The 12,346-nt window shown below is 39.6% G+C and overlaps 2 protein-coding genes across 3 annotated transcripts; both read left to right on the top strand.

The window, feature by feature from the left end:
* Window positions 1–2,652: 2,652 nt before the first annotated feature.
* Window positions 2,653–5,264, top strand: LOC135614447 (RPM1-interacting protein 4-like). 2 transcript variants are annotated; one of them, XM_065111835.1, is made up of 4 exons: window positions 2,653–2,885; window positions 4,048–4,425; window positions 4,511–4,684; window positions 4,927–5,264. In XM_065111835.1, the coding sequence occupies exons 1-4, from the start codon at window positions 2,808–2,810 to the stop codon at window positions 4,954–4,956; spliced, it is 660 nt and encodes a 219-aa protein (XP_064967907.1). In that variant the 5' UTR covers window positions 2,653–2,807; the 3' UTR covers window positions 4,957–5,264. The 2 variants fall into 2 exon arrangements, with proteins under 2 accessions (XP_064967907.1, XP_064967908.1); XM_065111836.1 differs by lacking the exon at window positions 2,653–2,885 and adding an exon at window positions 2,893–3,095 and having other exon boundaries at window positions 4,927–5,258.
* A 254-nt stretch (window positions 5,265–5,518) lies between these two features.
* On the top strand, window positions 5,519–11,177 carry LOC135614446 (small ribosomal subunit biogenesis GTPase RsgA 1, mitochondrial-like). Its single transcript, XM_065111833.1, has 5 exons — window positions 5,519–6,363; window positions 9,406–9,627; window positions 9,977–10,168; window positions 10,258–10,451; window positions 10,806–11,177. Exons 1-5 carry the CDS (start codon window positions 5,698–5,700, stop codon window positions 10,942–10,944), a joined length of 1,413 nt encoding a protein of 470 aa, XP_064967905.1. The 5' UTR covers window positions 5,519–5,697; the 3' UTR covers window positions 10,945–11,177.
* The last annotated feature ends 1,169 nt before the right edge of the window (window positions 11,178–12,346 follow it).

The following is a 12,346-nucleotide window of genomic DNA, read 5'->3' as shown; positions in this document are numbered from 1 at the left end:
CCGATGACTAACGCGCGACTTCATGCCTTGGCCGAGCGAGACGGGACACGGGATCCGTCGCGTCACGCCCCGGCGCATCAGCCGCGAGAGGGCGGTGACGTCGTGGCGAGGGAGGGACGCACCTCACGTGTTCGGTGGCTTGGCCGAGACACGAGAGCCGTTGGCCCCGTATCGCGATTCCAAATATTTTGGACACCTCGATCCCTGGGAAGAGAAGGGAATAATCCACGAGCGACGGGACACGAAAAGCGTCGAGTCACACCCACGCATCAGCCGCGAGAGAATGGAGGCGTGGGGCCCCACGTCCGGGGACGGAGCAGGGACGCGCCTCGTGTTTGATGGCTCGGCCCATTGTCGCGACTCTCCAAATACTTTGGACACTTCCCCCTCTTGAAAGAGAAGAATACGATCCACGAGCGACGGGACACGGAAGGCGTCGCGTTGTCTCTCGGCGCATCAGCCGCGGGAGGAAGAGAGCGTTGGGGCCCACGTCCGGGCAGGAAGCAGGGACGTGCATCACGTGTTTGGTGGCTCTGCCAGGACACAAGAGCCGCTGGCTGCATGTCGCGCTTCTCCATATATTTTGGACACATCTCCAATCATCCACGAGACATGGGACACGGAAGGCGTTGCGTCACGCGTCGGCGCATCAGCGACGAGAGCAGGCACGCGCCGTGGCGCACGTCTCGTCTCGTCGTCTCCCGTGTTTGTCGGCTCGGCTAGGACACCAGATCCGTTGCACTTCTCCGTATGTTAGCAAGAAGTGAGCCACTTCTTATAATCACTTTGGATGTGGAAAACATTTCTCTTGTAATTATTCCTTGCAAGAATATTATGACATTATTTAATTTATAGTCATAATTAGTAGTTAGACTGTCCGTATCGACGACTTCTTCTGTTCATGGCGAACATGAAGGCGATATGAGCATCTCATAATAGTGTATGAGCATCAACTGGTGGTTTGGTGTTCCCTTCTCCATCATCATATTTAGGACCACAGTTCAAAGTAGATATCTAGTCCTATTCCATTTCCTTTTTGTAATGATGTACCATTGTCCTTTATGCTACGCATGAGTTGTAGAATGGTGATAGAAACAATTTACAAATAATTTGTTGGTTTGATTGAAATAAATTGATGTATTTTATACTTTGGTTAATCGACCACTTGACTTGCATTTCGAGTATTATTATATTTGGAATAGAGGAGTCACTAACTATTCATGATTTAGATGAGAATTTTTTTAATTGATATTGTTTATAATTTAATATGATCAAATTTCATCATAAATTTAACTTAGTAAAATTGACTCTATATAACTTATATTTCGAGTATTATCATATTTGGAACGGAGGAATCACTAAGTATTCATGATTCAGAAGAATTTTTCTCGAAGGCAAAATATATGTATCTATGTCTCTTATCTCACTTTAATTTGAGGACATAAGACTTTAATGTTCTATATCCCCGATGAAAAATTTGATAGTTATATACGAAAGGACATGTCGCTTGGACAAATATCCTTTTGTGATAATATTGAGATATTTTTAGGTTCTATAAATAAAATTCTAAATCCTTAATTAATTCAGTTCAAAGTCCAACATAATTATTTTTTAATTATAATATTTATTATTATTGTATTTTGTTGTTTTGTTAAGTGAAAAAGAAGTCAAGTCATTTCACAATTGTACTCATACGAGAGATAATTCCAATTTAATCCTAAGATAAAAAATCTTGATCAATTCCTCATGCAAGGATAATATTTTATCTTTCTAAATTTTATTATTTTATTAATTTCTTAATCAAAATCCGAATACATTTTACCCCGATATAAGACTCATCTAACAATCAAATTAATATATGCTCATAAGCATCTAAATCTCATAAGTGTTCATTTCATTTGTTTTGAATAATAGTAAACTTAAAAATATTGTTTTATATAACGTCACTTTATATCACAATAAGTTTTTTTATCATCTTTGATAGCTAACATGTTGTGTGTTCAGTAAATATATAATGACCTGAGTGATCGAAAAATATATTTTCGTTCTTCTCAATTATATATTTACATATGGCACATCAACTTTAATGTGGTGTTGATATATAACTAATGATTTCTTACACCCTTCTTAATTATATATTAAAATAGGATAGCATCATCTGACAACCATTTAAGAATCGTGAAATTAAGACGTGATTTGTGATAGATTTTCTCAACTGCACGTAAAAATCTCGCTGGACAATAAAAAAAAATCTTCCCTTCCCACATACATAAATAAGACATTATATTCAACTGTTTCATATGTACTTTTCAACATCACAATTCAACTTATCAATTTGAGCAGCAATCTAACCTGGATAGAGATTTAGTGTTTTCTTACCACAATGATGGATGATTCTTCTTCATGGTTCTTTTATTAGCTTAAATTGGTTTTGAATGAGTCCCATAAGAGAAGTTCTTAGATCTCTGAATTATGTCTTCAATAAATATGGTCTAGAATGGGTTGTTTGTGTCCATGATCAAGATTTGAAACCCACAGCTTTCTTGTGTGTACAACTCACAGATCATCTTCCTAAATATTTTGATATGAGGGTTGACTAAATAGAATAAAGCAGAAGTCTGACAGTGGAAGAACAAAGAACATAAATAATTGTTTGTTGTAGCTTGCAAACACGTTGATCTTTCCTACCGGAAGATGAACGGAAGCTTGTTCTTGATGATTGATAGCATAATGGCTCGAGATGAAGCTTGTCATATGCTTTATAATATTTCATCTTTGTAGTTCCAAGTACGACTCTTTCTCCTCAAATGCAGAACTTTCATGTCACACGTTCCAACACGAGGAAGACGACTTGCAAAGCACGGCCAAATCGCCGATCGTCAACGGTACTGTTATTTCCTCTCCACTCTCCTCCCTGCGTCATTAACTATATCCCCCCTCCTCTTCCCTTCCACCATCTCGTCTCTTTCGCGTTCTCCAATCCAAGGGGGGGGAGATTGCCGAAGCTTCTGTCCCCTTGGGCATCGCGGAATCTTGGCGGGAGGAGAAAAGACAGCACCTTTTCATCATTCGAGGCCTGAAATCAGAGAATGGCGGTGCGTTTTCGTCCCTTTGGGATGTTTTCGATCATCATGCTTGGCATTCTTGAGAAATCTGGAATTGGTTTCTTTTTTGCTTTGATGTGGTTTTTCTGGTGGTCTTTTCTTGGGAATCAAAGGTTTGGTGGGTTATTTGTAGCTCTCTATCTGCTTGTTCTAATGTTTCTTTTAGTGGGAAATCTAATTGAGGTTTCTGCTCTCTTTGGTAGATGCATAAGAATTTTTTCTGCCTTCTTCCCATCTTTGGAGGCATATGGACCATCTTCTGCTTGTACTATTTGTGTTGCCTTTTTATGGATTTTGATATTTGAATGTGGGAATGGTGAATTTCCCAATGTGGAGTGTCATAAAATCAAATATGATTTTATCCTGCTGTTATATTCACAATGCTTTCTGATAAAAGATGAAGCATTCTTCTTGGATTGCTTTGGACTGATTCATGCACCACAATTTCAAGTTGAGAAGGAATTGGTGGTAATAAGAACATTCTGATTAAGGGCACCAACTTGACATACTTGTGAATCATGACAAATGTTTTGATTTCCATGATTTCAGATAAGATTATTTATCTCAGTTTGACATTTGGATCCAATAAAATCTTGCTATCACTTTGCTACATTAGATGTGATTGTGGATTTGGGACACCAAAGGGATATGTCTCAAAAAGTTTCTGTGTAATGAATTTGGTTCTATTTCATGGCGCAAAACATTTATCCTGCCTTTTACGATATGCATTTTGTGATTCTCTATCAAACTTGGCCTTTGATCGGAGAAGGTTTCGGTAGACCAAGGCATAAATCAGTAGCCACTTCATCTATTTTTTTATCTCTGTCATAATGACAAAGATATTTAGTGCATAATCCTTGAGATTTCTTTTCACGATCGATGTGCCAACTTCATTCTTTTTCTGGATAGAAATTGATCAGCTTCTGGCTTTATTTGGATGCAGCAACAAGCTCAAGTGCCTCAGTTCGGCAACTGGGAAACTGCTCAAGATTTCCCTCACACACAATGCTTCGATCATGCCTGGAGGAGAAAGAGTGGAAGAAATGCCACCAATCCGATTGGTCCTAATGAAAGCTCAGAAGCTCATGCTAAAGCTACATCTACAACTGAGTCCATTGCTGATACCACAAAACCCAAGGATGCAAATCCTCTGAAGATTAATGGTGGTAATTTTCGCCGAACCGCGACACCCCCCGTGCGCAAATCCCCCGCAAATCGAGCAATTTTTGGTGACAACCAGAAGAGGTTTCAGGGTAGAATAGCATCAGAAGTCACTCCAGGAAGAATCAGAAGAAACCTCTGCGATCGAGCAAATGCAACAGTAAGTGTTGTCTTTACTGATGAAGTAGTCTGAGAAGCATATGCAGAGATGAGCAGGAAGGTAATGCTGTTTCTTTGGCTGGCAGCCTGACCACCATTATGTATTTGTGCCACCTTTCGCGGGATGGGATGAGAACGATCCAGCATCAGGCCAGAAGTATACTGAAGTCTTCAACAAAGTAGCTGATCAAAGAACTCCTGGAACTCCATTTAAGCCATCGCAACCGAGTTCTCTGAAGCAGAAAAGCACTGAACCTAAGGTCAGGATCTCTAATTGTTGGATCCAGCCATGATTTTATATCAGAAATATCCTATTTAAATTGCTCTTTAATCACATTTTCTTGTCAGATGACTGCTCATCTTGATGGAAAAACTTGGCATGTTGTTTCATGGCCACATCTCATCATGCTCATACACTTGTATCAGCTGTACAAGAAATTGAAGATCTTCTGTGCTGCTTAATACATTAGTTTAATGTAAGCTTATATTCTTGCTTTTTCAGGGCTGTGGGTGCCTAAGTTGGATCTTTTGAGCTGAAGACTTCCTACCCTGGTGAGCATTTTTGGAGGTGCATGCAGAATTCTCCAGATAAGGCATGTCCAATGGAGATGGATGTGTTCTCAATATCTGTCTGTTTAGCATCTTATCATAATGTCATTGCATGTTTGTATGCAAGTTTGCATTTTCTTTTTCTTTTTCTTGTATCATGGCTGCTGCTTTACAAGCTTGTCGACCATTTTCTGGCGTTGACTTTGATGCTAAAATGAAGAAAGATGGTAACTCTTTTCCAGGAATTTCAGCTGAAGTGGCATATAAAGCTTATTTCAGAGGCATCAATAGAACCATCCACTGAAGTCAACCCAATAGAGAGATGCATACAAAAAGTCAATCCAAAATGGTCAGAGGTGAACTTATTTTTTCCGCATCAAATGTGGATAACATCCGTTAACACACTAACATCAGTGGGTGTCGGGACGGGTAGAATTGGGTCGGATGGGCCGAACATGTGTGTTGGCTGTCCATGAAGTAATTGGATTATACTGATGCGCCGAATGGGAAGCATAACCCCATCGAAAAATGTGAAGGACTTACCCGAAGTCACCCGCCTCGACACCACGCGCACTGTCGAACTCCCATCCTCGTGGGTCCCACCGTTGTTCTTTCTCCCGGTCCTCGTCCCGGCTGCCTCTCCCGACTCTTCAGCCTTCCATTTCCGCGCACGAACACACTCTGACCCTAACCACCTTCTCCGTCGCTCTCTTCCGTATCTCCGATGCCGCCCTTCTTCTCCCTTGCCGCCCTTCGCCTTCGCCCCCTCCCGCCGGTTTCCGCCGTCCTACGCCGCGCCCGCGCCCCCTTTCACGCCGGCTCCTTTGCCGCGCTCTCCTCCCGTGAGAAACCCCGTAGGCCCGCCCCCGATAAGAACGTCCTCAAGGCCAGGGACGTCGTCAAGGACCTCCCCTCCGCCACCTCCCCCCTCGACTCCGACGACGACCGCCGCCGCCACCTCCTCCCCTCCCAGGCCGTCGGCCTCGTCGCTGCCGCCCAGGCTAATTTCATGCGCGTCATCGTCGTGTCTGCCGGCGGGGAGCCCGAGAGCCGTGGATTCCTCGGGGGCGACCCCCGGGTGGGGCGGGAGCTGCTCTGCGTCGTCAGGGCTCTGCTCAAGAAGATCAAGAGGAGGGTCCTTGTCGGTGACAGGGTTCTCGTCGGTTCCATTGACTGGGCCGAACGGAGCGGGATGATCGAGGACGTATTTAAGAGGAGCTCTGTGATCTTGGACCCGCCGGTCGCCAATGTGAATCACCTACTGGTCCTCTTCTCGATGGATCAGCCAAAGCCGGAACCGTTCACGCTAACCAGGTTCTTGGTTGAGGCGGAGTCCACCGGGTTGCCGCTCACGTTGGCGATGAACAAATCGGATCTTGTTGGCGATGAGGTTTGGTCACCAGCTTGCTTTCTTATTCGATTTCTTTGGCTCGCCGGCTTGCATTCTCGATCGTTTTCTTCGGCCGATCATTGATTTTGAAGGTGAACTTGTTCTTGTGTGGCTTCGGATGCCATTCTTTGGTTGATTCGTCAGTAGCATGTCAGTCTGGTTGGTATTTTATTTTGGTGATTGGGGTTTATGTGGTATGGTAGTGTATAAAGCTGAATTGAGCTTGGTGCTTAACAACAGAACTATTTTAGTTCAATGTGAATCTATTAGTTAATGAAACCTAAGGTAAAATCAATCTCAGTATATTGGTTCCAAAGCTAAAAAATGCCTCAAGTAAAATGGGACTACTAATAAAAGATTACAGCTACGGAGAACAAGTAAATTGGAATTAATCTATCGAATTGCATGATCTTTCAATGGCACAGTATTTAAAATTGAACTAACCATAAACCACAAGAATAAATTCGATAGTTTAGACTAAAATTACATACAAATGGCAGGATGCCTTATATACTGATCTAACATTCGGGCAATCTGTGTGGGAAAAGAGCAATAACAGCAAGAAAATGGACATGGATCTCCACCGAGTTTTTGAATTGTGTTAGAGTTGATGAAAAAGAGGAGTGTGTTGGTAAGGACTTTAAAGGGTAAAATACTGCCTAAACTGATATAAAAATGGGAGAGAGATAAAGATGCTACAGAGAATTGGATGGAGAACTTATAAGGTGACTATGCTTGAGATAGATGGGAGCCCTCTTTTTCATTAGTTCATTAGATACTGCTGATTAGAGCTTCGCCAAGACGACGGGAGATAAATGAACGAAAAAGAGTTTCCATTTACATAGTGGGGAACTAGGTTGGGTCTTGCCTTTTCTTTATTGCTATATTACATAATCACCCTGTAGAAACAGCACAGGTGTGAAATATGCTTCTATTGCAGACTGTGGGAAGATGGCCTATTATGAAGCCAACTATAGCGATACAATTTGTTAAAACATGCTTGACACCTTCTATATATCTTTAATGTAAGATAGAAGGGTTCTGGAAAGGTCCTTTCATGTAGTTTATTATATAACTATTTGTAACTAATCCAAATACAAGCCTCTATTCTTTTTCTTTCCAGGTTTAACATTTTCATGTACAACCCTAACTTGTTCTAGGTAAAAGTACTTAACAAAAAGCTTCATCATTTGGTATAGTTCAACTAGTCAGGATAGCGATCACCTTGTTTTCTTGAACTGTCTAGTTTTTTGGATCATTTGAATTAGACATAGAGGCTTGTTGTATTTTTCGTAAAGGGTGTGCTTTCCAGAAAATGTTATGTTTTGTAGTCATATTTGTGGTCTAAAAAACATTTGCTAGTTTACTGTAGTTTGGTTCATCTGTTTGGAGAGTTGATTTTTTTCGAGCAACATCTACTCATGCATTTGTTTTGGGTTAGAATTGTTTAATTTGCCTATATTTGGTGTGAGTTAGATTGTGTATTGAACTTTTCTTTCCGATTTTGGCCTTGGTCAATGGATAAGTTGAAACCACATACGAAAACTGCCATTCTTGTTTGGTGCAGGTAGCTTTGGTTGGACTTGGCCTTTTTTTAATTTCTACCATATTAAAAATATAAAAATTAACATAAAAAGGGTAAAGAGAGAAATTCATTCACTACAGGTCTTAGAGCATGAATTTTAATCTTTCATTGGTAAAATATCCTCAGTTTAATCTTCTTTAATGAGAATCTGGAATTGGCTATATTTTCTACGAATACTGTTAGTGTTAGAAGCACAATTAAATTTATTTTCTTCATATTTTAATTTTTATATTGTATTTTTTTTGAAAATTGAGATACTGAAATTTTTTGGCATGCTTACATATGTAGTTCATGTAAATATTATATTTTACAGTGAAATTGTTATTGAGATTTTAAGAAAGAAATATATTCATGATTCATAATCGATGATTTGGTTTGGAAGAAAGGGGGAAATGTTGTATGAAGATCTCAGGCATACCAGGTCTAAGTCTATTTCACAGGATTATGAGTGGTGGATGCTTTGGTGGTATGTCAAATTTTGAACGAAACAGAACTTGAAATTAGTTATAGAAATTAATCATAAAGACAACAGACTTTTTCTTGTTTGACCTAGGTATTCTGACAACTAAAATTACAAACTATTTTTAAAGATTATTTAATGCCGGTGAACATGATTCGGATGTAACAGTGACTTAACAACCATTGAGCATTTAGTAGTAACCAAGGTGTTCTGTTACCATTTTAACATGTAATTTTCAATCTCATTTAGGATTATCTTCTTCTTGTATGTTTGTTGCAAATATCTGTGAACATCTGTCTGTCAAACTTTGCTTCCTACCTTCTATTAAATGCCTAGACACTAGGCTAATTGGACATATGCCGGACATATGTTAGTTCAGGCTGGTTGCTTTTGTTGCAACATATGCAAATAAAACACAGGTACAATGGTACTTAAGAGTAATGTAACCCAGTGGTCTGCCTGTATATAATGTCTTGGAATAGTAATTTGGTGTTTTTTCTAGTGACTAGTTGTCCATTCTGTCCTTTCATGGCATTGCGTCACTCAACAAGTGCAACTTTTTGTCTCATGATGGACGCTAAGTGGAAATTGCCTCTCGATGTCATACTGCTATTCTTTTAGTTTGAAAGGTAATTGACTTATGACACATTAAAATGAAATTTTTGCTATGAAGTTGGGATCAATTTGCTCTCGTGCTATTTTTTGTGAACTCATTAGAAAGGATTGATTCTAGTGGCAGTCTTCTGATGAAAAGACATGTTGTTAAATGTTATGACTTATAACAAAGTACGTCTTTCATTCATTTGTGATTAAACCTATAAAGTATCACATTGAGTACCCTTGAATGTAAATTGACTTCTGTTTTACATTTTTATGTTGATTATTATGATTAATAATTATAAGGGCTGTAATATGAATTCAACATAGGTTTTTCATATATTATTTTAGAAATCGATCATCGCATGAATGTGTAGTATATCATGTTTCTTGGATGCAGACTTTATCTGCCTGGAAAGAAAGGCTACATGGATGGGGCTATAAGCCACTATTCTGCAGTGTTGATCAGAAATCTGGATTAGCTGCTCTTGAAGACAGACTGAAAAGGCAAACGACTGTAGTTGTTGGTCCAAGTGGTGTTGGGAAGTCCAGCCTTATCAATTCCTTGAGGCTCACCCTGAACATTTCTGATGAAGAGAAAATAAATAAGTTTCTTGAGCATGTATGTATATTTAAAAGACTACTTTTAAATATTTTTTATGCATTACATATTTGTTGTTGATCCAACTTTCTGTTTGTATTAAATGGGGATTCTTGTCTGTTACACATACCTTGTAAATTTCATGAGGTGTAGGAATGAATTTTGATTAGCTGATTTTAAGCGTGTATAACATACATGACAGTGATTAGGCTTCTCATTTGACTGTTTTATCTAGAACTTTACTTTTCAATCTATCCATGTATATGATTAATTAATTTATAGTGTTATCATTAGAGGATATCCCTTCATTTATATTACAGTTTACATAATCATTATATTGAAAACTTTTTTTTTTGCATAAATTGGTCAGTATGAAAGAAGTAAGTGGCTAGGAGAACAGCGTGTTGGCAATGTGTCTAAAAGCGGCAGAGGAAAGCAGACAACACGACATGTTTCTTTACTTCCACAATCTGGTGGAGGCTACCTTGCTGATACTCCTGGCTTTAACCAGCCGAGTTTGTTGAAAGTTACAAAGAAATCTCTTGCAGAAACATTTCCAGAGGTTTTGTCTAATTTGCATACTGTCATTCTCTCAATTGTTTCTTCGTAATCATAATGCTCGATGCGCTATCATTTTTTTGATGTCTTCAGATCAGACAGGTGCTTAGTGCTAGTGAACCCCTGAAATGTGCATTTAATGACTGCTTACACCTTGGCGAACCTGGATGCATTGTCAAGGCAGACTGGGAAAGATATCCATACTATGTGCAGTTGCTTGACGAGATCAGAATCAGAGAGGAATTCCAGTTACGGACAATAGGAACAAAGAGAGAAAGTGATGTGAGGTAAGATTAAGATAAAAGAGGTCAATTTGTTTATGAATGTATACAAGTCTAACACTCATTCGTTATGAGTTGCACGTTCATCTCAGTGATCTAGACAGAGTCTCAATTGATTTATATTGGTTGATTGATAGGAAATTACTGTGACTAACACTTAGAACTATGACCACTCATTTTGATGTGTCAAATAGGATTGTTCGTATAATGGTATTGAAATCTGCACCACCACATTTAGTGAGAGAATATATGATTCATTATTCACGAGTGATTGGGTGGATATATTGAAGGTCAATGTCAATGTACAAATTGTGATATTAATACTTGCGAAACAAGATGAAGTAAGCTGAACTTTTGCAGGTACAAGGTGCGTGAGATGGGTGTCAAACAAGCAGAACCACGACTTGAGCTTAAAAGGCACAGGAGGATATCAAGGAAGCGTCTCAACCAGTCTATACTAGATGATCTCAGTGATCTTGATGAACTCGAGGACTACTAGTCAGATGCTGAGGGAAGTGCTAGATGAGGCTGGATTCAGATAGATCTAAATGAAAGTCCAGGAAGGCCATTGCCACAAGTCCATTTTGTGTAAATACTAAATAGTGGGACTAGGACAATGCCTTTTGTATATCTTCTGTTCTGTTGTAGCCTTGTGGTGATTAGCAACTACGACTGTAGGACACTTACTCTGCTTACAAAATAATATTGCACATGAAAAAAATTTTCCCGCAACTCACGGTATATCTTAAACTTAAACAAAGCGGCACAGGTTAAAAAAACAGTGATTTCATTTCTAGTTTGTTTTTTGCAGTTTATCAGAGTTTATGCTCCAGTTATGCTGCAGGTGGTATATGATCAAATACTTAAAAGAGGAGACAAGTTTTATGGTATGATGAAGAAACTCATGTACATCGCTATGCTTATCTGATGTGAAGTTGTGATACTTGGGGTTCAACCTTTGGCAGATGTTTCCCCTTTTTTATGACTTTGTAGCACTGGATTATGAATGTCCTTGTTACACTCCTGCATTCTGAGACCACACTTTGTTTGTCTTCTGAAACTTTGATACAGTGTGTATGATTGTTCTCTTGTTCATTAACTATGGGGTTAATTAACTATGCTTTGTGTACTTATGTTTTAGGTGCACTCATGTCTGGTTTGATGTGTTTGCTGAGCTGCTCACAAACACATCCAAAAAAGAAAACAGAAATAGAGACTGAGATATTTAACACAATTAGGAAGAACGAAGCAACATAAGATGTTTTTTTATATATAGTTCATTGCCAATGGATATTCACATAAAAAAAGACATGAGAAATGGTTATTGAAGTCTTATTAAGCGAACATCCAAAGCCATCTTCTTTATTCTCTCCTCTGATCAAGTAACTGCATGTTCTTGAGCAAAGATGGAAAGCCAGCCCTCAGCCTCCTTTCAATTCAAAGCCCTGCAACCTCTGCAAACCCAATGGAATACATACAGTAAACAACTAGTCACAGGCAAGAGTAAAAAGTAATAGTAAGTAGGATGGGTGGATGTACAGAAGAAAAGATGTGTTCTTACTTCCACATTTTCCCTTGGGGACAGGTTTGCCACAGCGTTCGGCAACATAGACAGCCTTCTTCAAGCTAATCTTCTTTTCGATCCCTGGGGGGATGTTTTTGCAGAGACATGGCACATCCACCTTTTTGATCTCAGCGCAACAAGTCTTGGAGGGCTTGATTTGTGGCCCTTTGATCTTCACATACTTACCACACTCCTTCACTAGCTTCGAAAGGTTTGCTCCGCAGATCTGTGCTTGTGCAGGAGAAATCAGGAGGAATGCTGCAACCATGGCCAAGACCAACAGGGACAAGGGAAGCCTGCGTGCTGCCATCTTTGCGGACTCTCGAACACCAACCTC

Source organism: Musa acuminata, chromosome BXJ2-6 (genome assembly GCF_036884655.1).
Source record: "Musa acuminata AAA Group cultivar baxijiao chromosome BXJ2-6, Cavendish_Baxijiao_AAA, whole genome shotgun sequence".
NCBI classification, from domain to species: Eukaryota; Viridiplantae; Streptophyta; class Magnoliopsida; order Zingiberales; family Musaceae; genus Musa; species Musa acuminata.
The sequence above is the reverse complement of the archived record's forward strand: the minus strand, read 5'-3'. Positions and strand labels throughout refer to the sequence as shown.

Excerpts from the sequence above, each read along its gene's own strand:
- LOC135614447 (XM_065111835.1), top strand. The coding sequence starts at position 2,808 with ATGCAGAACTTTCATGTCACACGTTCCAACACGAGGAAGACGACTTGC. Across the intron at positions 4,426-4,510 it reads GCGATCGAGCAAATGCAACA|CCTGACCACCATTATGTATT; the intron begins GTAAGTGTTGTC and ends TTTGGCTGGCAG. Across the intron at positions 4,685-4,926 it reads AGAAAAGCACTGAACCTAAG|GGCTGTGGGTGCCTAAGTTG; the intron begins GTCAGGATCTCT and ends TTGCTTTTTCAG.
- LOC135614446 (XM_065111833.1), top strand. The coding sequence starts at position 5,698 with ATGCCGCCCTTCTTCTCCCTTGCCGCCCTTCGCCTTCGCCCCCTCCCG. Across the intron at positions 10,169-10,257 it reads TTGCAGAAACATTTCCAGAG|ATCAGACAGGTGCTTAGTGC; the intron begins GTTTTGTCTAAT and ends TGATGTCTTCAG. Across the intron at positions 10,452-10,805 it reads AAGAGAGAAAGTGATGTGAG|GTACAAGGTGCGTGAGATGG; the intron begins GTAAGATTAAGA and ends GAACTTTTGCAG.